Consider the following 26377-nt stretch of genomic DNA (forward strand, 5'->3'; position numbering starts at 1 on the left):
CTACTTTCTGAAAACCAAGGATGAGGTTTTTGGTCGATTCAAAGAGTTCAAGGCTCTAGTGGAGAATCTGACGGGAAATAAGATAAAAGTGTTGTGCTCAGACAATGGTGGAGAGTATGTTGACGAGGACTTCACCGATTTTTGCGCTAACGAAGGCATCAGAAGGGAGTGGACAACTCCCTACAATCTGGAGCAGAATGGAGTAGTAGAAAGGAAAAACAAGACTATTGTGGAAGTAGCTAGGGCAATGCTGCATGATCAGGATATGCCTAAATTCCTGTGGGCAGAAGCATGCAACACGATTGTTTATGTCCAGAACAGGATTCCTCACAGGGCATTGGGCAAAATCACTTCGGAGAAGGGCTTCACCGGAAAGACACCTGAAATCAGTCATTTCAGGATATTTGGGAGTTTAGCGTATTGTCGTATACTCAAAGAGAAGAGAGAAATTAGATCAAACTGCTGAGAAAGGATATCTTGTGGGATATAACAAGAATGCTAAGGCATATAGAGTCTATCTTCTATGGAGTAGGAAGGTAGTAGTTTGGCGGGATGTAAAGTTCATGGAGGATAGAGATTTCAGGAAATCCCAAGAAATGCCTTTTGAGGAGGAGTCGAAAGACAAGCCATTGGTCAAACCACTTCAACCAGCGGAAACTAGTACCAGAAATTCTCCTGAAGACAAATCTTCAGAACAAGAGGAATCTTAGGAAGAGGAAGAGCTAATAGATGTGCTTACTACTAGTGGAAGAATGAGCCTTGAACTTCGACAGATTCTACGAGATGTAGCAGACTTCATTGGTGCACCCAGGAATAGTAAAAGGGAGCGAAGACAGCCAGACAGATACCAGGCCTTAGTAGCTCAGGTTGGGGAACCTTCTAGTTTTCAGGAGGCCGTTCAACATCAAGTATGGGTGGATGCTATGGTGGAGGAATACAACTCTATAATGATCAATGATGTCTGGGAAGTGGTATCTAGGCCTCAAGACAGATCAGTGGTAGGTTCGAGATGGATCTACAAGGTCAAATATGTTGCAAATGACAGTGTGGAGAAATACAAAGCTAGGTTTGTGGCTAAGGGGTATGCTCAGAAGGAAGGGATAGACTACGAAGAAACCTTTGCCCCAGTAGCTAGGTATACTTCTATTAGAACCGTGATATCTCTTGCAGCACAGATGGGGTGGGAGATTCATCAGATGGATGTCAAGACGACATTCTTGAATGGGGTAATAGAAGAGGAAGTATACGTTGAACATCCAGAAGATTTTGAGACAAATGAGAAGAAATCTCATGCATGCAAATTAAAGAAAGCCTTGTGTGGGCGTAAATAGGCATCTAGGGCATGGTACGGTCGAATTGATGGCTATTTGCAGAAGATGGGGTTCGTCAAGAGTGACATAGGCCCTGATCTCTACTATCTGGTTGTAGAGAATAAGCCTCTAATACTAGTGTTATATGTGGATGATCTCTTCTTGATAGGATCATCCAAGCTCATCAAAGATTGCAAGAAGAACCTAGCCACAAAATTCGACATGAAGGATTTGGGATAGATACATTATTTCCCGGGGTTGGAAGTTTGGCAGCAGAAGGGTGAGATCTTCCTTGGACAAGGAGATATGCTACAGAAATCCTGAAGAGATTTAGGATGTAAGAATGTAGACCTATGGCTTCTCCAATGATCACTAATTGGAAGAAGATTGATGCATCAAAAGATAAAGACGTTGATCCCACCTTGTACAGACAACTTATAGGGTCCCTGATGTATCTGGTCAATACCGGGCCAGAGATTTGTTACGTTGTCAACACCCTCAGTCAGTTCATGGTGGAACCTAAGAGGGTGCACTAGTCAACATCCAAACATCTTCTTAGGTATATACAAGGAACAATCGAGCATGGACTATTGTACACCAGAGGCAAGGACATCAAGCTGAATAGGTTCACTGACACAGATTGGGTTGGAAGTTCAGTAGATCGGAAAAGTACAGCTGGGTACTGTTTCAACATTGGATTAGGAATGACCTCCTGGTGCAGTAGGAAACAAAAATCTGTGGCTCTGAGCTCAACTGAAGCAGAATATATGGAAATTAGCACAACTTCGTGCGAAGACATATAGCTTAGGAAATTGCTTATGAATCTATTCAGGAGAAGGATGGAAGCAACCAAGATCATGTGTGATAATCAGAGTTGCATCAAGCTCTTTGAAATCTGGTATTTCATGATCGGTCGAAGCACATTGATATCAGGTGTCACTTTGTCAGAGACTGTGTCCAACGAGGGACAATATAGTTGAGATACACTCCAGCAGGAGCACAGGTGGCAGACATCCTCACCAAGGCTCTAGGAAGAACAAAGTTTGTTTATTTAAGGGAGAAGATGGGGATGGTAAAGAATCCATTTCAGTAACAGAAATGGATAAGTGTCAGGGGTTGCAGTGCAACAGTTAGCAGTGGAAGTGCTATGGCAGCATGATGCGACGTGTTGAGAGGGAGCTGCAGTACAGGTACGACAGTGGTAGTGGCAGTGTCATGGGTAGCAGTACAGGAAGCAACAGTGCAGGGGATGTGAGGGAGCATGCCAAGCATCATCACAGGTACCGATGCGGAAGATCAGTGTGATGTTTCTTTAGTGAAACATTGCTAGAGCACATTCCTCACTAAGAGGGAGTGTTGATTTTTGGTAGCATCAAATGTGCTCTAGCCTTGAAATTTGGAGGAGAGGCTAAGGCACATGAGATCTCCAAGACCTAGAAATCATTTTGAGAAATTCCACCTGGATGAGGAGTTATTAAAATAATTAATATTTTTAATGGGTTCCTAAGTCTAACTGTACGAAAATAAAAATATTAATGGGTATTAATAAAGATAAGGGTGAGAAGCTTCTAAGAGACGAGGATCAAGTCCGTTTTAATCTTAGCCGTTGATTAGGGACTTGATCTCGACCGTTGATACATCAATAGGAAATGTATAAGAGAAGACTTGAGGATCATTTGGAGACACATCGACAGATACTCATTATCTTAAGGAAAATCGATTCTCAAGTGGAGGAGCTCAATTTCAGAGGGAGAATTGTAGGGTGGAGGAAGAGGAGGGCATCAAGAACAGGCAGTGATAAAGGAGGAGGTGACACAGGGACAATGGGAGACAGCGCAGAGAGAGAGAGAGACACAGTCCAGAGGAGAGACGCAGAGCCTACGCAGGTTGACGCAGAGGGACACAAAGCCACTCAGAGCCACGTAGAGTGACACAGGGGTGACACAGAAGTGGGAGCAAGGTCTCCAAACTATTAGAAAGTCTCAAGGGGAAAGTCTCATGTGTTTTCTTTTAGTTTCTCTGTAAAATCATTCCTTGTAAAGGCAATTGTTGCTGAAGATTAATAAAGCCCTCATTTGCTGCATTGGTTTTCCCACATTGGGTTTTTCTGGGGACAGTTGTCCAAAAATAACTGTGTTGATGTGATACTGCAGTAGAATTGATTTTAATATTTACTAAAAGGATTTCGTAAATAACTTATTGTGAATAATAAGTAGGTGAAATAAATCAGTTTCTGCAGTACTAGAATTTCAGTTTAGAAATTTTCAGATTGCACCCACTGACTTCAAGTATACCTAAAGGGATTACGGAGCTCCCTCTACTTGAACCTTTTCATAGTTGTCAGCTTTGTACCTCTGTACATTCTCCATTTTACCATGAACAGTATCGAGGAAACTGTTTTCCTTGTATCATTTCTTGCAAGTATTCTTGTGCTTAAACTTTCTTTCTTGATAGTGAAACATACTGCCCTACAGGTATATGTCATTCATGTTCTTGCATATGAAATTCCTACTACACATATTGCATGCACTGCATGTCTTCTTATGACATATTCTTCCTTCTAGGCTTGACATTGTCCACTCATGGCATAGAACTTTTCATGATATTTTCCATAGGCAGTAAATCCATGTGGGACAGGATACAACTTGTTAAACATGGTTTTCTTGATAACTAGGCTGTCCTTTTTCTGTAGGATACCATCCATTGGTGTGCTATTTCCTTTCATTGTAACACCCACATTGAATAGGCTGTTTACATACCTTGTGTATTTCAAATCCCATGTTACTTGGGAGCGGGAGCGAAAACGGGAGCGGGAACGACCATTTTCAGAAGCTCCCGGTTTGGGAGCGAATCCGGGAGCGATTTTTTAAAAATATATATATTTTTTATATTTTTTAATTTTTGATACATATATGTCAACAAAAACATGTAGAATGATGAATTAGACATAAACAACATAAAAAAACATAGATTGATCATTGAACCATATCACATCAATCATCTACAAATTATAATCGTCATCAACCATGTCCACAAGTTAGTAAAATACATAGTACAACTGCAACATATTGAGTCTTATAAATCATGATTCATCAAATTCAATATTAAAGTTTCAACTTCAAGCTTTCAGAATTGAAAATTCAATAACATTTATCATCATTGATCACCAAAGTTGTACTTGTAAGCTAAGTTTAACCATTACAAGAAGTAATATCGAAGATATTTCTAAGTCCTAATTTCTAACTGTTAACATGATATGAAATGTTAAAAATTTATAAAATGAAACATGAATAATGAGATGAAATGAAACAACTTTAGTCTTTCACAAAGCATCATATTCATAATTCACAATCATTACCAATGAGTTATAATTGCCAAGGCCCAACTTCAAACTTCAAATTTTCATTGTCACAGTGATATAATGTTTACAAAAAATATCATAATGATATGAAAGAGTCAAGAGTCAAGAGTCAAGGACTCAAAACTCAACAGTTATGAAAACTAAAGTCTAATAGAAACTAAAAAAGACAAGTAAACTGTAAATCTACATGTGGCCCTTGCCACGAGAGTCTCCAGGAGTATAAGCAGGTCGTGGTGGTCTTCTAGGAGTCTCCCGCACAGACCGACGACCAGAACTAGAACCTCCACGCGAGGGTGTAGATGGAGGTGGCGACAGCAAAGGAACAAGACTCGGACCTCGAGCACTGCTACTGGATGGTGGAGGTGGAGGTGGAGGTGGCATGGCTGCTGCTTCATTTTCATCCCTTACAAGTTCCTCTTCTAGTTCTTCAATATGTACAATGCCATCCTCCAAATTGTCATCCTCTGGGTGATTGTCCCAAATTTTATATGTGGGATCCTCATTAGCCCGATCACAGTAATGACTCAACAACCTCAAGTTGTAGTGCACATAAACCAAGCTTTCTGCTCGGTTTTCATTGAGTCTGTTTCTTTTCACATTATGTATATAACTGTAGGTGCTCCAACACCTCTCTGCAGAAGAAGAATTTACAACCTGTGAAAGAACTTTTTTTGCCAATTTTGGCAAAAGTCCGTGGCCGCCATATGTTTCCCACCATGTGAGAGAATCAAATTTATCTTTGTCGTCCATTGCATGGAAGTTACCATACAAACCAGTGCCACTGAAGTATCTGCCTATTTCAAGGCGCACAGCTGCACGTTCCTCCCTGTCAGGTACCAACTTTTTTAATGCTTCCAAATATCCTTTAGTTACCTCTTGATCTAAATGGGGTTTGGTCCTAACCCCACCCCCTGCTGCAGGTTGGCCCAACCAAGATGTAGAGTAGTATTTTGGCGTAAGGATATACGCCAAGCAATGTAGTGGAAGGTTAAGCCTATTCCACTGTTCACACACACAATCATGAATCAGTTTGTACAAGTTGGGATCTCTATTATGAACAATGTCTTTTATTTCCCCCAAGATGGTATCCATTTGCTCATACACCTCGCCAATCACTGGTTTGTCTGTATCTGCAAACCGAATCATGTGATAAATTGGCTTGGTGAAATCCAATACCTGCCTCACAGTTGTCCAAAACTACCCATCAAGAGCGGCCTCCTCCACCATTTCAAAACCTGCCATGTCAGCTACATTTGTAGCCCTTTCCTTTAACACCTGCCAATGTGGACTTGATACCATGCTAGCTAATGCCTCTCTTACCTTCAAAAGGCGCCTAAAGGTGAGGTAATAGCTACCAAATCTAGTCCTCGCAATCTTCAGCAACTCCAATCTCGAGTGACTGCGGAAAAGGCCATGGGTATTGCTATGATTTGTAATAAATTTTATCATTTGTTTTCCTTTCTTGTACAAATTACCAATCCATTGGTATTGATCATTTTTGTTTTTGACAATATCATGCAATAGAAGGTTCAATGTGTGAACCAAACATCCAGACCAAAATATGTTCGGGTATTTATCCTCAATAATTGCTCCCGCCGCCTTACAATTAGGAGCATTATCAGTGATGACTTGGATGACATTGTATGGGCCAATACGCTCAATTGTTTCAAGTAATGCTTCTGCAATGTTGATGGCGGTCTTGAACTTGTCTGAGTAATCATGTGCAGCTAGAAAGATGGGACCACTAATAGACACAGCAAGAACACTTATCAATGGCTTGCCTTTTACATTTGTCCATCCATCAGATACAATGGACACCCCATTGTCAGTCCAAGAACTTGTCATTTTATTCAAAGAATGTGATATTTTTACTTTTTCATGATCAAGGCCAACAGTTCTTGCCTTGTCATACCCAGGGCTCTTGTATCCTTTAGGGGCATCATTTATGGCAGAAACCATTTCGTGCCAATAAGGTGAGCGTAGAACATTGAATGGTATCCCACATGCATAGAGAAACCTGTAAACTTTTGAATCCACATCATTCCTACACCCCTCATCAAGGAAATCTGATATGGTTCTACGCCTTAAAGATGATGACCCTGTGCCTCCATGTCCATATCCACTGCCTTGGGAGGATGCTGAAGGAGTTCTTTGTGATTGTGAGCTTGGTTCAAAGAAACCCCTTGATTTTTTTGTTCTGTATTGGGCTTCCTCCTCTTCCCTTATGTATTTGGCTCTATCTGCTGTTGACACCGCTGCACAAGTTTTGATTCCTATTTGTTTCTCTCCATCCCATGGCCTTTTCTCGCAGAGGTGTCTTCTAGCATGGGTGTATGAACCTGTGTAATCAGTGTTGCAATGGGGGCAATGAAATTTAGTGGTTCCACCCCCTCTCCCTGTTTCAGCCCTGTGAACATATTTCCACAATGGAGTTTGGTCTTGTTTAGTTTTTTGAGGGTCATGTTCACCCTCCTCCACCTCCTCCTCACTGGGGTTTTCACCCATTTGACTTTCTCCGGCTTCTTCATCCCCCTCTTCAGTTTGGGGCCCCCTCCCTTTCCTACTCTCCAGCACCATAATAACCATAAAAGGGACCAGGAAGAGGAAAATGCCAATAAATATCGCCAGGTCCATGGTGTTTGATGTTTGTAGGGTTTTGATTCTTGAATCTGCAAATTAATTTAATTTATTGGGATTAATTAATTTAATTTATTAATTTAATTTAAATACATGATCTTTAAACTCAAACAACTAAATTAAATTAACTAAATTAACTACCTAAGCAACTAAACTAACTAAATTACTAAGTTACTTACCTCTGCAGGCTTGCTCCTCGCTCCTTGGCACTTGCTCCTCGCTCCTCAGCACTTGCTCTTCGCTCCTTTGCTCTTGCTCCAGCTCCAAACTCAAGCTCAATGAAGTTATAATGAATTTTTTTTTGGTCCATTGGGCTTATAAAACTAAAAAACTTTTCTAATTTTTTCTTTTTTCGGGTCCGGCGGATTTTTTTTCCGCCGAACCGCTCCCGGAGCGATTTTTAATGTCCGGGAGCGATCAGGGAGCGATCGCTCCTCAATCGCTCCCGGGCATTAAAAATCGCTCCGGGAGCGCCGGAGCGATCGCTCCCTGTGTCGCTCCCTAACAGACCAGGGAGCGCAAATTTTTTTAAGGGTGCGCGCTCCCGAACGGGAGCGATTTTGGGAGCACGCTCCCGAGCCGCTCCCGCCCGGAGCGCGCTTCGGGAGCGGGTTCGAGGGGGGGGGGCGCTCCCCCGCAACACTGTTCAAATCAAAAGGGTGATTTGCTTCATATAAAGTGTCCTTTGTGCATATAAAATAATTATATACAAATAATTCTCTCTGTCATCCTTCAAACATGCCATATCAGAATTATGTACTCTTCTCACAGTGCAGCCTGTCCTACATACATCATATACTAACGATGCAAGTATCCCTCATGAATTAGGCTGCCCTTGTCATATAGTCCATCAAACTTGTTCATCATTTCTCATTGGTGAAAATCTTCTTGTCCAAATAGGCCAGCATTGCTTTGCAGGGTTTTATTCGTGTGCTACATATCATAATATTGTGATGTGGCCTATCCTCCAAATCTATGATGCCATCATGTTGTTCATTCTCTTCATTATTAGGATGTGGCCCTTTCTCCAAATGTGTGATGCCATACTAGCATGATTTTCAGTCATGGATAGGCCGTACTTGTCACTTAGCACATTGTATATATGCACTTCTTCCATATTTGATGCTTCACACATGTCAAGTAGTAGTCCTGACTCCTATGCATGTCACCTTCTTTATGTAATTCCACATTTAATGATTCCCATATTTTCTACAGGACATCTTCCATATTCATGATGTCTTCAATGTACAGTTTGACTCCTTTGAGCAGGAAGTCCATATTAATTAGCTCTCTCTTCTACTAGGATTTTCTCTTCTAAATACATATTCTTTTTATCAAATTTTAATGTATTGAAACCTATGTCACAAGACTCGGTTTGGGGGTATACTTGGTGAGGCAGAAGACCTGAGAGTTTGACTTGGATTTGGAAAAACTTGATAAGCTCAAAAATACAAAATTTACACATATATTTGTGAAAATAATTAAATTTTCATTTATAGCAAATTGTTCTATGCCAGTACAATACAGATTATAAATAGGTGTCCAACATAGTTTCTTTATGAACTGTGAAAGAAGAAATGTCTACAAATTGTATCTGCTATGATAGTTGAGTTCATGGATGCCCTTATTTAGCATTCTCTTACTTCAATTATGTCATCAGGCAATTTTATACATTTAATTATAGAGATCAAAATGTACAGAAGACAATAGACACCAGAAGTTAGGCCAGAGGCCAGGGCAAAACCCACAAGGGGAAACCCAGCAATCCTTTCCTTGTAGAGTCTTTGGCAACAAGAGAAATCCAAGTCAAACTAACCAGTGATCCAAGTGCCAAGTAAGCCCTCATTATGTTTGTTCACAAGATTGATCATAAATCTGTCCATAAGATTGACCACAAGCTGCCACATATTAGTCTATAGAGATGTCAACAAGGTGCCAACTATCATTTCTCAACAAGATGCAAACTCTATTCTCTGCTCCAGCCTTCACATGCCACATAGGTTCATATGTCACAGAGATCATACTTCAGATTTGCCACAGAGATTCGTATACTTGCTAGCTCAGACCATACATCAGTAGATGCGAATTGTTCTTTCCTCAGATCAGATCGAAAATTGTATGTTTGATGAAGACAAATTGGCTATATTTATAGTTGTTCACTCATGTGAAAGGACACGTCCCTTGGGCAGGCCAATTTGTCTTCTGCAGGGCCGACTTGGTCAACTTGGAGATACGAAAATATGCTTTTTTAAAATTCAAATTTTCTTTCCTTATAAATTTCCAAATGGGACATGATACAAATAAATTTTCTTTTGACAAAATATAATATTACATCAAAGATAAAATACACTTACGAGGACCGAACCTAGTTACAACTTCAACACTAGTTGCTTCAGAGTGCTGTGCTTGAGTCCTTTCGGTCAGCTAGGGTCACCAGAAAGAGAGAGCAGAGCAGCAAAAAAATGCAGGAGAAATTACCAGTTTCAGATGGTTTCTGGGCTTCTAGAAGTCAGGCTGAGTTTCGCTTGCATGAGAATCAAATCCGCTCATTTGAAAGCTGGGCTTAGTTACTCAGGGGTTCACAAGCCTGGTAAGCTGTAACACTGATTAAAACAAGGGGCGCAGTATTTTATGAGGAACAGAAGATGATTTGGAGATTTTGACTCAATGTTAAGGATCTAGTTTATTTGCTATAACCTGTTAGTGGTATTGCCTTTCATTATTGAGAAGCAGGCCTTTCAGATATACACCTTAATTCTAAAACAAGATTTGCAGTGGAGAATGTTGTCAATTGATTATCACTATTATATGGGTATAGTTTATCTCTTAGAATTGACAGTGCATGAGTGGATACTAATTTTTTTCTATGCTTATGGATGTTTATATCCCATGAAGCAATGCTAATATAAGGAGATTGACCATTTCACAGGTCCTGCTGCTTTTAGGCCACGAGCTCATGCTGGTGCAGTATATGACCCGTCAGTTGAGAAGGGTCGTCCAGTGCTTCAGGGGCTACTGGCCATTGATCAACTAGCAAAGGAGGTATGCATTTTTTGGCCACTCTGTCATGGGAATATATCATTGAAGTTCAACTGACTGTAGAGAATACTTAATTCCATTTCTAAAAGAACACTATACACTGTAATCTATTACCCTATGGAGAATTCCAGAATGTTTGATTTGTCAAGTTCTTGTTAATTGGTCAGTATACAGTTTTTGTTACAAAATAGCTAAATTCAGTTGCTTGTAATTGCATTAGGTATTAGGATGGGCGCATGCCATGCCTAAGTATGCAGGTGAACTTGTGGAGCATGTGCAGACTTTTCTTGAGCGCACATATGAACGATGCCGGACCTCTTATATGGAGGCAAGTCTTGTGTATAATCAATCATTTCTCTATTACCCAATTTCTGTATATTACGATTCAGATGGCAATAGTAAATGGTTGCAATTATATTTTGTGCAGTTTCTCTATGAGCATTTTGAGGTTGAGTTTTAGTCTTCTGATTGCTTTGGAAATTATTTTGTCAACTAATGTATTGATTCTTCGAAACAGAGAGGTTTATGACTAGAGAGGTATTTGATGTTGATTAGGCAGAGCTAGCAGACTGGTTTTAACTATGAAACTTTGTTTTTTTGCTTTTGAAGAGGATGATCGGAGACGGTAATTCCCTTCTTACTTGAGTTATAAGGTTACATCCTACTGCCTGTAAATCTATCCGATCATGACTGTGCCTATTGTCTTCATCTTCTTTGTAACTTTTATCATGCAAGGACATGAGCATCTGTATAGCAAATCCTTTATGCACTCTTTAGTTTCCCATGCCAAACCATATTGGCCACAAAGGGGTCCAATATAATGAATCATTCTGAATATATTCTGGGTAAAATTTGGAAGCATCCCTCCATTCATAACTACCTCCAAAATATAGAAAACTGCATGTTATTGACACTTGTATTTGAGGAAACTAGAAGCGAACTTTTAGGCCAGGTGAAGTAACTCCTAACACTTGAATGCATTTCCATTATTAAGCATACATTTATACAATGATGTTGTTACCTTTGGTGTGAAAATTCTATCACCGCAGCAATTGATTTACTTTTCCTACTTATTTCATCATAAGTTATTCATGAAATTACTTCAAAAAACATTAAAATAAATACTACTGCAGATATCACACCGTAATATAGAAGCAAACATATGCACAAATTGACACAGTTATTTTGGATGAATGTCCCCGGAAAAACCCAATGTGGGAAAACCGGTGCAGCAAAGGAGGATTTTATTATTCAGCAATTTTCTTGTACAATAGGGTGCCAAGCTAGCTTACCCATAGATAGACAAACTTCCAACACTTTTCCTGCTACAGCCTGAAAACCTCATCCTTGGTTTTTAGAAAATAGATCCAAGTTTTCCTCAAGTGGTCATCAATGAAGATAAGGAAATACTCCGCACAACTGAGAGCTTTGATGGACATAGGTCCACAAATATCTGAGTGTATCAATCCTAGTACACTCTTGGCCTTGTGGTTGCTCCTAGGAAATGCTGCTTTGGCATACTTTCCCAGAGCACATCCCCTGCATACATCATCTCGTTCCGTACTCAGATCTAGAACTCCTGTTATAGTGGTCTTGAGAATTCTCAGAGCTCCATGGTGCAAGTGACTCATCCTTCTGTGCCATAATTCGTTCAAGTCTTTGTCCCCATGACCGCCTATTAGTGCCATTGGAGATTCTAGTTGTAATCTGTACAACCGATTACTTTTGATCTCGATCTGCACTTTCTTTTTCCAGCTCGGGTGTTTGACGTATACCTTTTCCTTGATGAAGTAGACGCCATAGCCCTTGCATTGTAGTTGTGACACGGAAAGTAAGTTCATCCCCAGTCTTGGCACATGCAACACATTTGTGGCACGGAACCGCTCTACTGATTCTGTCTGAAAAACTATGGTACCCTTTCCTACTGGAGTACACTTTGCCTTGTTCCCAATGGTGATTTGAAAGCTCATATTTTTTTCTCGATATTCTGAGAAACACTCCCTCATTCCCGTCATATTCCACGAGGCTCCACTGTCTATATACCATACTTTTGATGATGTAGCACTAGTCATGCACGCCATTTCTTCTTCCAACCTAGAAGCCAACATAGAGAAATCAAAATCTCTCTCTCTTATGCAATCTTCTGAAACTCTGCGAGAGTCCCCTGAGGTGGATGCCTCTGCATCGTGGTCTCGACTCATAACTGATTTTCCCTTTTTGTCTCTGATTACTTGCTTTGATACCATGTGAAAATTCTATCACTACAACAACTGATTTACTTTTCCTACTTATTTCATCATAAGTTATTCATGAAATTACTTCAACAAACATTAAAATAAATACTGCTGCAGATATCACACCGTAATACAGAAACAAACATATGCACACATTGAAATAGTTATTTTGGACTATTGTCCCCTGAAAAACCCAATGTGGGAAAACCGGTGTAGCAAGGGAGGATTTTATTATTCAGCAATTTTCTTGTACAACAGTGTGCCAAACTAGCTTATCCACAGATAGACAAACTTCCAGCACTTTTCCTACTATAGCCTGAAACCCTTTGTGTCAGCCTACTGAGGCTCTGCACAACCTCTCTGGGCCTCTGTGTCACCACTGCAGCCTTTGCGTGGATGTCGCAGGCCCTTCTGGCTCTTCGCAGTCTCTGTTGCCTCTGCGTGGCTTCCTCTGGCTCTACATTTGCCTCTTCTGTGCTGATCTTCCTTCCCTCTGTTCCATACTTGCTGCCTCCTGACTGCTGTCCAGACCACTGGTTCAATTTCTCAGCAAACCCCGCTTCAGAAATTGAACTGACTAGTCTCCCTTAGTGTGTTCTCCAAGTGCCCCTCAAGCCTCTTATACTTTTTTCGTTGACATCTCTACAGCTGAGATTAAGTCACTAATCAACGACTAAGATTAGATCTGGCTTGATCCATGTCTTTTGGATTATTCTAACACAATTTCATATTAATACACATTAATATTTTATTTTCCCTAAGTTTAGACTTAGGCACTCCATTAAAAATATTAATTATTTTAATATCTCCTGATCTGTTTAGAATCTGCCCAAACCCTTTATGGGTATTGGAGATCTTATGTGCCCCAACTTCTCCATCAAATTTCATGGCTAGTGCACATCCGATGCTACCCCAAATCAACATTTGGTTTCCACTTCCAAGTTCCGATGTCTCTTCCTATTCTAACATTTCAAATTTTTCCATATTTACAAAATATTGACAACTCAACAAATCTCTAAGGATTATTTGTCTAACATTCTCCCCCTTAATCCGAAGAGATGTTAGTGAACCCAAGCATTGTTATGGATTTTTTAAAACTTTTCTCTTCCAAGTGCTTTGGTGAAGATGTCTACAATTCGCTCATTTGTGGAACAATGTCTTAGATGAATAGTCTTGGCCTCTACATGATATCCAATCAAATGACACTGTGTTGATGTGTTTGGTTCGATCATCGAATCTGGGATTCGTGGCCAACTTGATTGCAGAAGTATTGTCAATGAAAAGAGGAGTAGAATTCACTTGTTTTTTCTGCAAGCCTTCAAGAATTTTCTCGAGCCACTCAATCTCTTTTGTTACTTCTGCAACCGCCACATATTTTACCTCTTTGGTGGAATTTGCTGGAACTGACTGTTTGCGTGACCTTTAGGAGATAGCTCTTGATCCAAGGCTCATAAAATAGCTTGAAGTAGATACTCCATTTTCTGTCTCCATCAAAGTTTGAATTAGAATATTTGATCAAGCTTGAAGTCATCCACTTGTGAATGTGAGTCCGAAGTCTTGAGTTCCTTTCAAGTACTTTAGAACTCTTTTTGCAGCAAACCAATGTATTTACAAGGATTTTGTATAGTTCTGGAAAGAATTCCAACAACAAATGCAATATATAGTATCATATGTTGATTTGGGGTAGCATCAGATGTGCTCTAGCCACGCAAATTGGTGGAGAAGTTGGGGCACATGAGATCTCCAATACCCAGAAAGGGTTTGGGTAGATTTTAAATAGATCAGGAGATATTAAAATAATTAATATTTTTAATGGAGTCTCTACGTCTAAACTTAGGGAAAATAAAATATTAATGTGTATTAATATGAATTTGTGTTAGAGTGGTCCAAAAGACATGGAACAAGCCAGATCTAATCTTATCCGTTGATTAGGGACTTAATCTCAGCCGTTGAGATGTCAACAGGAAAAGTATAAGAGTAGGCTTGAGGGTCATTTGGAGAGTACACTAGAGTGATCAATCATTCTATTCTCTAGAGAGGGGTTTGCTAAGAGAGATAGAATCAGTGATTGGAGAGCAGCTGAGGGGCATTGAGTACAGAGAGACAGAGAGGAAGAGATAGTGCCGAGAGAGCAACAGAGCAGCCAAAGGGAGAGACGTAGGAGCAACTAGTGCTCACGCAGAGGCAGCTTAGTGTTGTGCAAAGCACCAGAGAGGCTAGCGTAGCTGACGTAGAGGCTCTGAGAGCTGACACATGGCCTCCTGGTGCTGACATAGGCCAAGATAGGCTGACGCAGGACCAGCGCTGGGCTAGGAGAGGCTGACGCAGTTCAAATTGGGCAAACGCTAGGGTTTCTGGGGCAGATTGGTGCTGAGTAGCTGCCTGAAGGATTATCCATGGTTTCAACCAGTAGATTTGTCAGAAACTGAGAGGTATTACTGCCAAGGAAATTCTCTGTTGGGTAGGCCAGTTTCGACACCCAGATTGTACTCTGATATTGCTTAATAAGAAAACCCTTAGATAGTTGCACTGGTTTTCCCACATTGGATTTTCCCGGGGACATTAGTCCAAAAATAAGGGTGTCATATGGTGTGTTTGTTCTTGTTTCTTTTAGTTGCGGATTTGTAATATGTTGAGCATGCACTAGTGTTTATTTTCAGTATTTACATTATAAATAACTTGTTAAGGAAAATAACAAGTAGGTAGGAATAAATCAGATAAAGTGCATGGAGGGTTTCTAACTAAGTAAACTTAGAAACTTCAACATTACACTGGTGAGGTAGATATGACTTCCCACAAAATCTGTCTATACTTGGTTGCCTCCTCAAATTCATTCCTTTCTTTTGATGTGAGCTTTAGATTTTGTTCCATTAGAGTAGATAAAGGATTGCATTCAACCATGCGAAGCCTGTTCAATAATGCTCCATTCTACTTCCTTTGAGAAAAGAATGTGTACTCGTTGAAAAATTAAGGAGGGTACGAAGGAAGTGTTTTCTATTGTCTTTGGTCTCTAGGTCTAGGAAGACACTTTAATAACTTGAGTGGTGTGCTGGACTTGAAGTGTTATAATTAAGTCATGACGGGAAAATGTACTTTTAATGTACTATGTACCTTGTACTTTATTATTAAAGTGACTTGTGTTATGAAATCACTTTATGAGGAAAAAGTACATGTGACACTTAATAAAATTAAATTGACTGTATATTTTAAAGTTCACTTTATGAGAGAAAAAGTGATCAAGGAGAAAAGACATTATAAAGTACTAGGAAGCCACTTAAAGATGGGGCCAATGTATGAGGTGTCCAAATCTGGGGAATTAATCTTGGCCCTTCAAACTAAGATCCCAAGATTAAATCATAGGCATCCATTCCTAGGGATTTCCCCCAAGCAAACAAAAGGAGAAAATAGACTATCATTTGAACTTGTTTAGAGGAGAGAATAGAGCAGCCACGAGAGCAAAGGAGAAGAGGGAGTTTTGCTGGAGAAAATCGTGGAGCAAGCTACAGCTGAGATTGAAGGCACAAATTTTGATGAGGTGGAGACTTCTAAGCAGCTGAAAATTATCAGAGATGACTTGCATGGATTCTGAGGTTATTTCCAGTGTTTTGCAGGCAGAAATTTGTGGAGCGAAGGGCAGATCTTCTGTACAAATCCCAAGGCCATTTTTAGCGGTTGAAAGGAAGTTTGAATCCCAAGATTTCAGGGAGAGAAATATTTGAAAATTCTCCGAGTATTTCGGACAGTCAGAGGCATGAATTTCAAAGTGTTGTAGCTGGGAGGAAGGGCTCGAATTTCAAGAAACAGGCCCGAGATTTCAGGCACAAAATTCAAGGCTTATTTGACCAATGTTGGCTCGAATTTCTTGGAGGCTTTGACTGAAAATTTCAGGCTACCAGTTGACTGTAAAGGGCACAGAAATCAATGCATCAGCTGTGTTACTCCTGCTGCCTACACCTATCTACAAGTTAGTTAGAAGAGCCTTCAACCCCACAAGGTGTGGTTGGTGGCAGGAAACTAAGAGAAGGGGCTGTTACACTAAATCCCTTCTTTCTTCGTTTAAGCTATCTCCTAGGTTAACCGTGGAAGGTGGTCCCTAATATGGAAAACTAAGATAAAAAAAATGTTGACGCAAAGGGTTCCAGAGCTACGTAGAGGCTAGCGGGGCTGACACAGAGCCTTGGAGAAATGTCAAAAGGATTTTTGTGGGGCAGACTTGCTGAATATCTACCTCTGAGAAGAGGTATTATTGCCGTGTAACAATCTCTGTTGGGTGAGCTAGTTTGGCACCTTAGTTGTACTCAAGAAATTTGCATAATAATAAAACCCTCAGAATTACTGCATCGATTTTCCCACATTGGGTTTTTCAGGGGACGATTGTCCAAGAATAATGATGTCCCTTGTGTGTTTGTCCAGTATTTCAGTTGCTGATCTGTATATGAGTTAATGCTGCATTTGTGTTTATTTTCAGTGTTTATATGTATAAATAACTTGTTAAGGAATAAACAAGTAGGTGAAATAAACCAGATAATGTAGTAGGGATTTCTAACATGTCAGACTTAGAAATTTCAACATGGTATCAGAACATTGCAGATCATGAGAGGACTAAAGGCACCAACATAATCAGAATTATTTGTAGCAGTAGCAGCTGTCCTGAAAGACAGAACTGCTCCTAAGCATAAAGCAGCAGAGGAGTGACACAGAGGGCTTGTGTCATCATTTCGAACCAGAGGGAGGGCTAGCATAGAGGTAGATGAGGCTCATGAAGAGCCACGTCATCCTACTTAGTCAAGTAGGGTTGACGCAGTTGGCTAGAGGAGTGATTCAACCTTTGCCGGGATTGCGCAGAGCTGGAAGACCCAGTTTCTTCAGTTGCTGGGGCATAGGGAGCTGTGGGCGGATTGTGGATTAGGAAGTTAGTGGGGTGTTGTTGCTATCGAGCAGGATAGTACATAATGGGACATAACCAAGGTAGAGGGAGTCCCTGCCTTGACAAATTTCTAGCCAAGAAATCAAGATCTGAGTTGTTGTTGCAAAGACGATCGAAGAGGAGCCAATCGATAGTTGGCACGGAGATTTCTAGTAGGGAAATCAAGAACCAGAGGGAGTCTAGGAGAGAACTTCCAGGAGGGAAGTCAGAGACTAGGAAGTCTAGAAGAGGAGTGGAGATGGCAGTGAACGGACTGAGTGATGAGGACAAGTTGGACGAGGCCTCCAACTTTGTCATCTGGAAGGCCAAGATCCTGTTTTTTCTAGATAGACATCGCATCAAGGGCTTCGCCTTGAGAACCGTGGCTATCCTAGTGGACCTAGCTGATAATGAGAAGTACGAGGATGCAATGGTGAAGACAAAGTGCATAATCCTTGATGTGGTCAAGGATCATGTCGTATCACGTATTGCCGAGAAGAACGCGGCAAAGGAGATGTGTGGGATACTTTGACGACATTGTATCAGGGCACTTTTGTGTGGCGAAAGATGCTATTAGAGAATCATTTGCGGTCGTATCAAATTGCCGAAGGAGGAGCGATAGATCTATACCTCCTCAGATTGCAGGAGATTCGGGACCAACTTACTTCCATAGGGGCCACACTGGATCAGGATTTCCTGGTGAGGATTGCCGTGAATGTAGTCTCCGAGGAGTGGGAGACATTTGTCCAAGGCATTTTGGGCAGAGCTATTCTTCTAGGATGGGAAGAGATGTGGGCAACTCTTCGCTAAGAAGAGATCACACGGTTGACCAAGGCGGGAAGTAGCAGCAAAGGAGGTCGAATCAAGAAAGAGGAGGAGGAGGATGTGACTCTGGCATCTATAGGACAACAGGAGAAGAGGAAGAAAAAGGACATCTCCAAGGTAAAGTGCTTCCATTGTGGGGAGCTTGGTCATTATGCAACCCAATGTCCCAGGAAGAAGAATAAGGGAGAGGCTTTTGACTCCAAGGCAGCTCCAACTAAGGTGGAGAAAGAAGTCAAGACTGATGACGATTGTGGCATGAGTGCTCATGCACCTCTATTGAAGAGGTAGGGTGACATCAAGTTGTAGTCAGGAGGATTATAGAAGATGAGGGGCAAGATCCTTGAGTTAACTAAACTCTTGGATCATATCTGGTTACGGGAGCCACGAGTGACACTAGTAGGATGACAGATGTCAGTAGAAGCAAGATGCGATGGAGCGACGAGGAAGTGTTAGAGTGCGGAGGTCTATAACAGCGTAGTGGGGGCTGCAGCAGTGCGAGAGGCACAAAGGTGTTTGCAATAGTGCAGAGAGGCACAAAGATGGTTGCAACAGTGGGAGAGGCACAAAGGTGTTTGCAGTAGCGCAAAGGGAGCATAGGATAGCGGCAAAGGTAGCTTCAGCATTAGGAGGATTTTGGACTGACAAGGATGTCAATAGTTGGGTAGATTAGTTACTTCTCGGCAACTAAGTTGCCGTGCAACTGTTAGCAGAGGAAGTGCTATGGGCAACATGGGCAACGTTTGAGAGAGAGTTGCAGTGCAGATGTAGTGTTGGGAGGGAGGACCAACAACAGCACGGATGCAGAGGGAGTTGCAGAACAGATGTAGCAGTTGCAGTGGCAAAGCCATGGGCAGCAATATAGGAAGCAACAATGCAGTGGATGTTGGGCAACAAGCCAAGCATTAGCACAGGTACTGGTGCTGGAGGATCAGTGTGATGTTCAGAGGTGGAACATTACTAGAGCACATTCCTCGCTAAGAGGGAGTGTTAATTTTTGGTAGCATCAGATGTGCTCTAGCCATGAAAATTGGTGGAGAGTCTAAAGCACATGAGATCTCCAAGACCCTGAAATGGTTTGGGGAAATTCCACTCGGTTAGAGAGATATTAAAATAAATAATATTTTTAATGGAGTTCCTAAGTCAAAACTTAGTAAAATTAAAATATTAATGGGTATTAATATAAAATTGGGTGAGAATGTTCTAAATGACATGGATCAAGCCAAATCTAATCTTCGTCATTGATTAGAGACTTAATCTTGGTCGTTGTAGATTCAACAGGAAAATTATAAGAAGAGGCTTGAGGGTCAGTTGAAGATACACCAAGATTGATCAGTCAGTTCGATTTTCTGGAGCGAGTTTTGCTGAGAAAATTCGAACAAGTGATCTGAGTTGCAGTGAGGGGCAATGAGTACATAACAGAGAGGCATAGATAGTGCCAGAGGGTCAGCGTAGTGACTAAGGAGGCTACGCTGAGGTAGCAAGAGCCACATAGAGGCAACTAGAGACTGCATAGAGGTTGAGGGGCCTGCGTGGGTGATGCAGAGGGCCAGAGAGCTGACACCGAGGGTTCTAGAGCTATGCATATGCTAGCAGGGTTGACGCAGAGCCTTGGAGAAGTGTTGGAAGGATTTTCGTGGGGCCGACTCGCTGAATATCTGCCTTCGAGAAGAGGTAATACTGCTGTGTAACAATCTTTTTTGGGTGAGCCAGTTTGGCACCCTAGTTGTACTCAAGAAATCCGCATAATAATAAAACCCTCAGAACTGTTGCATCGGTTTTCCCACATTGGGTTTTTGAAGGGACCATTGTCCAAAAATAACGGTGTCCCTTGTGTGTTTGTCCAGTATTTCAGTGGCTGATCTGTATACGAGTTAAGGCTGCATTTGTGTTTATTTTTAGTATTTATATGTATAAATAACTTGTTAAGGAATAAACAAATAGGTGAAATAAACCAGATAATGTAGTATGGATTTCTAACGTCTCAGACTTCGAAATTTCAACGCCTTGTGGATTAACTGTGTGTATTAATTTTCTCATAAGAAAAATAAAACTTATCTTGTTTGGGTTTTCCCCTTGTCGGTTTTGCCCCAGTGCTTTGACCAAAATCCCTAGTCTCATTGTGAATTAAATGCTTGCATAAATTTCCATCAGTTTCCTAAATTTTCTATCAGCTAAAAAGAATACAGAAAAATTAAAAGCACCCTTATATGTTTCAAATTAATGCTTGATTTCTTTATATCAGCATGCCAAAAACATGTTGGGTGGGTGAAAAACATAAGAAAAATTTGTAAAATTGGGTTAAGGGTGCAGGTCCTCTGATTTCTACAATACTCTGGATGTTGCGTCACCCCAATGACCAAGTGGTAGGGAATGGTTTCCAAATTTGTCATCTCAAAGCCTTTCTTCAGTTTTTTCTTTATGGAGGCAATATAATTTTCATTGTTCCCTGTTATTAATAGAGCATCTACATAAGCCACAAGATATACAACAATTTTGCCAACTTTCTTGACAAACAGGGTTGCGTCATCAAGATTGAAGTGTTTGAAATTGAATTTTAGAAGATGTTCAATTAGCTTTTCATACTAGTCTCTTGATGCTTGCCTTAGGCCATATAAGCATTTGATAAGTTTACATAGTTTTTGTTCTTTTCCCTTCACAACAAAACCTTTTGGTTGAGCCAAGAAGACATTTTCTTTCAAGTTTCTATTCAAGAAAGCAATCTTCACATCCTTTTCATGAATTTTTCGGCAATTTTGAGATGCCAAGGAAAAGAAAGTCTGGATGGCAGCTTGTTTTGTTGTGGGGGAAAAGGTCTCATTATAATTGACACCTTCTTTCTGTGCAAATCCTTTTGCCATGGGCTTTGCTTTGTGCTTGTCAAGTTAACCATCTGATTTGTACTTGTTCTTGTAGACCCACTTGCAGGTAATTGGTTTGGTTTCAAATGGAGGGTCCATCAACTTCCATGTTCCATTCTTTATAAGAGCATCATACCCTGCATTGCTTCTTTCCATTCATATTGAGAAGCAACTTCTTTAAAGGAAGTTGGTTCAAGGTTAGTGGATGAATGTAATTCACAATCATATGAAACATTTGTTTCATCTACATCAATTGAATCATAGTTATCTACATCACCTCAATCTTATTTAGTGGACCTCTTGTTCTTGTCTCTCCAACCTCATTGGGTTGAACACTTTCAAGCTAGGTTGCAGGAAACACCTAGAAAGGTGTTGTCCTAGTAGCAAGAATGGCTCGAAATGCCAAAACGACCTTGAAATGGGTCTAAAACGCCATCGGTCATACCAGATGACATTTCACAATTTCGAAACACCATCCGGTATGGTCGACGACATTTTGGGTTGCTACACATTGCGTTTTAGGAGGGGTTTTAATTTTTTTTTGTTTTGTTTTTTGGCTAGCTCAAGGGGTGAAGAAGGGTGTGGGCCCCTTCTAACACCTAAATACACTAATAAAACATTTTTTGTGTGGCTGTTAACAGGATTTAATAAAAAAAATTACAAATAGAATTCTCTAAAAGATTAAAAAATAGAATTCTCTAGAAACGCTATGAGCCTCATCCTTTCTTTAAAAAGAGACTTCATTCACTCATTTCTCACACAATCTTCTGCAATAGGAGCTTCCTATTGTGGAAGAAAGGGCTTTATTTGTGTTTTGGAGCGTGGACAACAAGAGAAAGGGCATGGGCAACAAGAGGGAGGGCATGGACAACAACTAGTTGGGTGAGTTTTTCATTTTCTAATTTTGTAGCATTCATGGCTTCTCAAAGTTGTGTTTCAAGTGCCCATAAATACACTCAAGCAACTAGGCAGCAAGAATGTTATCCTCTATGGAAGTATGTGACTAAAGTGAAGCATATTGGTTCTAGTGGTACGTGGGAATGGAAGTGCAATTTATGCAAAAATGGAAAGACCTTCAAGGGCTCTTACACAAGAGTGAAGGCTCACATTTTGCATGAAGAGTTAAAGGGTATTGATGTGTGTGCACATACCAAAAATTAAGAGGTGAGGGCTAAATTCAAGAATGATAGCGTTGATGCTCAAAGGTTGAAGGATCAAAAAAGCAAAATCAACACCGACACTACCAATCCTCACATGACTGATAGAATTGAGCCAACGATTGTTCATGAAGCAAGAAAGAGGAGGGCACTAGAAGTAGAAGCACAATTATCCAAGCCATCAACTCTAATTGAAGACAACAGATTGCTGAAAATACTTGATAGTCAAGGGAGAGAAGAAGCTGACTCAAGTGTGGCAAGGACCATCTTTGCTTGTGGAATCCCTTTTAATGTGGTTTGATCCCCATATTGGTAGGATTTGGTGAGAGTGATTAACAAATCCCCTCTAGGTTACAAAGGGCCAAACTATGAAAAAGTCAAAACAATTTTGCTGAAGAAAGAGAGGCAACTTGTTGATGATGTTCTGAAACAAATTAATAACTCATGGGGTGATACAAGGCTTTCCATTATCTCAGATGGCTGGACTGATTAGTGTGGAAAAAGTCTGCAAAAATCGTGATTTAATCCTAAAAACGTGATTTTTTGAACTAAACGATTTAATCCCTCGACTTTTTGGCGACTTTTTCACAAAGGAAAAAATCACGATTTTTTCGTTATACTCCCGATTCGACCCAAAAAGTCTGCCTTCCTTCCCAAGCTGCGGATAAAGAGTCCGCAAAGGTGAAAAAACTGTAAATTGAAGCTTCCATCCATGCATTTTCAAGTTATTGCATTGTATTGTTTGTCATTCTTCTTGCGAGCATAGAAGTCTCATTTGTAATCTGTTAGTTTTGAGGTTAAGATATGTTTTTGTTTTCCAAGGAAAAATAAATCTTTATACTTCATTTTTCTAGTTAGAAAGCAAAGTATACATTGGCTAAGCCTCCAGACTTTCAGTGATCAAGACTCTAACAGCATTGCCCATTCAAAAGATTACAAAAGTACCAAAAGGACAGGCATACAACAATGTTCCGTAGAAAGAACCCCACACCATCAAAAACATTGTTATAGTTGTTAAATGCTTCCAAAAGAAATAACAAAGAGGAGGTCATGAAGATCCTGTCCAAAAAAAACAAAACCAGTGCCTCAAAAAAGAACCCATTTTTCAGACAGGAACAAAGTACCTGTGAAATCTTGTGACAGAAAAGATCCTTCTTGCAATGAGAGCACGTTTTGAAAGGGAATCTTCTTTAGTGGTGAACTCCCTGTAAATGTGGTGAAAGGTTATGTATCAAAAGTGGATTTTACCTCCAAGAGTTTTTGAATAATAGATGCCAGGGCTAGGTTAGTAATCTGACATCCACTGTTTTCTCAGAAAATAAGCAGCTTGGAGTCACCAAGCGTTAATTTTCACATCTACCGTGATATTCACTATTAATTTTCATTGGTCCTACCACCTGACACCTTATTACCTAAGCAGATTACAATCTATTGAATAAATGAATGACTTATTTCTTAATACAATTAGCGAAAACAAAAATTAAAAGGGGAGGAGGATCTCAGTGACTGATTACTTGATGACTTTTAGATGACTCATGATATACATCTATTATATTTTTTGTTAATATTTCGACTCTTGAGAGTTGAGACTCAGACAGGACTCAAAATTCAGGAGTTGATTCACTATTTTGATATGTGATGTAGCACTAGACTTCATATACATATTATATATTAGCTTTCTTTACATGTTTATGTGGAAATTCATTTATTTGATGTTGTGGATGCTCTAGATGTTAAAAAAAATAAAAAATAAATAAATAATTTTGTGTTTTTTATTTATTTATTTATTTAAATTTTGCCAACTTTTTCAAAAAACTCCCGAATTTGATGAGCTTTTCAACTTTTGGACACTTGCCGAGTTAATCCCGACTTCGACTTTTTCCACATTTTAAGATGAAGGCCTTTGATTAATGTCATTACATCATCACCAAAAGGAGCCATGTTCATCAATGCAGAAGATTGTTCGGGTGAGGTAAAGGGTAGTAAGTTCATTGCTGATATTTTAATTTCTACTATTGAATAAGTAGGGCCAAAAAATGTGGTGTAAGTTATCGCAGATAATGCACCTGTTTGTAAATCTGCATGCTTAATTGTTGAGAGTAGATGCAATCACATATTTTGGAATCCTTGCATTGTCCACAATTTGAATATGATTTTAGAAGAGATTGAGGAAAAAACAAAATGGATTAAGGAGGTCACAGGGAAGGCTAGGGAGATTATAAAATTCATCACTAACCACCACTAATCTCAAGCAATATATTGAGAATACTCGAAATTGGAGTTGTTGAAAGTTGCTAAGACATGGTATGCCCCAAACTTCACCATGTTGCATTGCTTTGTTGAAGTTAAAAATGCATTTATGAGTATGGTGGTGGGTCCAACTTGGGTCGAGTGGAGACACACAAATTTAGAGAAATGAAGTATGGTGAGGAGGGTGTTGATTGATGAAGATTGGTGGATCAAGATTGATTTCTTGCTCAAGTTCACATTACCTACATTTGATCTTCTCCAAGATGCAGACATAAAGAACCTTTCCTAAGAGAGGTTTATGATGGCGTGGATACCATGGTTGAAAAACCTGTGGAGATTATTACACAAGAGGCTCCCACTCTTCTTTATGTGGATGTTGATTTTGTTGAACAAGTGAGGTCCATTATTGTTACAAGTTGGAATAACTTCAACACTCCATTGCACACTTTGGCACATGCTTTGAATCCAAAATTCTATGATGAAGAATTCATTGTTGAAAGGAATGGGAAGAGGAAGGCTCCACCTAAGGACAAGGAGGTGGCCAATGGAGTGAAGAATGCCTTTCAGAGGTTGTTTCCAACTTCTTTACAAACTGAGGTAAGGCAAGAATTTGCCTGTTTTGTTGTTGGATTAGAGAATTTTGCAGACATATCAACTTTGGAAGAGAGGACCATGTACCCAATTAAGTGGTGGACTTGTCATGGGCCAAGCGGTGTTGATTTGCAAAGTCTTGCCACTCGTATTCTATCACAAGTGGCAAGCTCTTCATTAGCAAAACATAATTGGAGCACCTACAGTTTCATTTAGAGTGTGAAGCGCAACAAGGTGGGATTGCAAAAGACAGAAGCCCTTGTATATGTGTATTCAAACCTATGCCTTGTGTCTCGTAGGGGTGAAGAATATACAAGAGGACGTCATAAAGATTGGGATGTGGATGCAAAATGTCTAGATTCAGAGCTCTCTCTTTTTGCTCTTGATATTTGTGCCAACGATGATGCAAGTGCTAGTGGAAGTACTGGTAGAGTTGCCTCTTTTGCTGAGCAAGCATCTTGTTCTATCTTTGTTGATGAGGATGAGGAGTTTTATTAGTAATGATATGTTAATGTAGCCATAATTGTCTTTAGCTCATGTTTTATTTCAGTTTTAGCACATATAGCCTCACATATAAAGGATGTTTTTGAAGTCTTCGATGTAAAGCCTCATCTATAACTACTAATTTTGGATATTCACATCATATAATCATATGTTGGAGTTAGTATAAATTTGGATTTCCTTCTAAAATGTCATTTATCTATCTCATTCTGTATTTTCTTGCAAGATAATGTGTTATTGACTCATATATATATATATATATATATATATATATATATATATATAATGTTTTGGTTGACGTTTCTGTTTTCTGGTGTTCATGTTTCAAGTCGCCCCCATTTCAGAAACTTCTATACGTTTCAGCGTTTCATGCAACCTAGCTTTCAAGTGTTTTGTTGAGCCATTTTGGTGGACTTTTCTGAGATGGTCTAGGTTGCTCCACTAATTGAGATGGGGCTTATCATGTTTTAGCCTTCCGATCCTCTCAATCACATCACTCAGAGGATCTTCCTGATCTACATAAGTAGTTGGGACTTCATGATTGGAAGACAATGATTCAGAAGGAGATTTCATAGATTGATCCAAGATAGGGTTTCCCGCTTCAAGATGTGGAATATCAATATTGTTGGAATTTCCATGCACCCTAGGTTTGGTCTATGCCCTAGCTAGGAACACAAACACAATAGAAATACTCAACCAAACACAACC

The 26377-nt window shown here is 40.0% G+C and overlaps 1 protein-coding gene across 1 annotated transcript in view; it reads left to right on the top strand.

Moving 5' to 3' along the window:
• The window catches only part of SEC8 (subunit of exocyst complex 8), a 438983-nt gene that overhangs the window by 297651 nt on the left and 114955 nt on the right, over positions 1-26377 (top strand). The window contains exons 16-17 of the mRNA XM_089379035.1: positions 10238-10350; positions 10568-10679. Of these exons, the coding sequence (XP_089235161.1) occupies positions 10238-10350; positions 10568-10679 (225 nt within the window). The remainder of the gene's footprint in view (positions 1-10237; positions 10351-10567; positions 10680-26377) is intronic.

This window comes from Pinus tabuliformis, chromosome J (genome assembly GCF_031772625.1).
Source record: "Pinus tabuliformis cultivar Carrire ecotype Pingquan chromosome J, CPIR1, whole genome shotgun sequence".
Taxonomy (NCBI): domain Eukaryota; kingdom Viridiplantae; phylum Streptophyta; class Pinopsida; order Pinales; family Pinaceae; genus Pinus; species Pinus tabuliformis.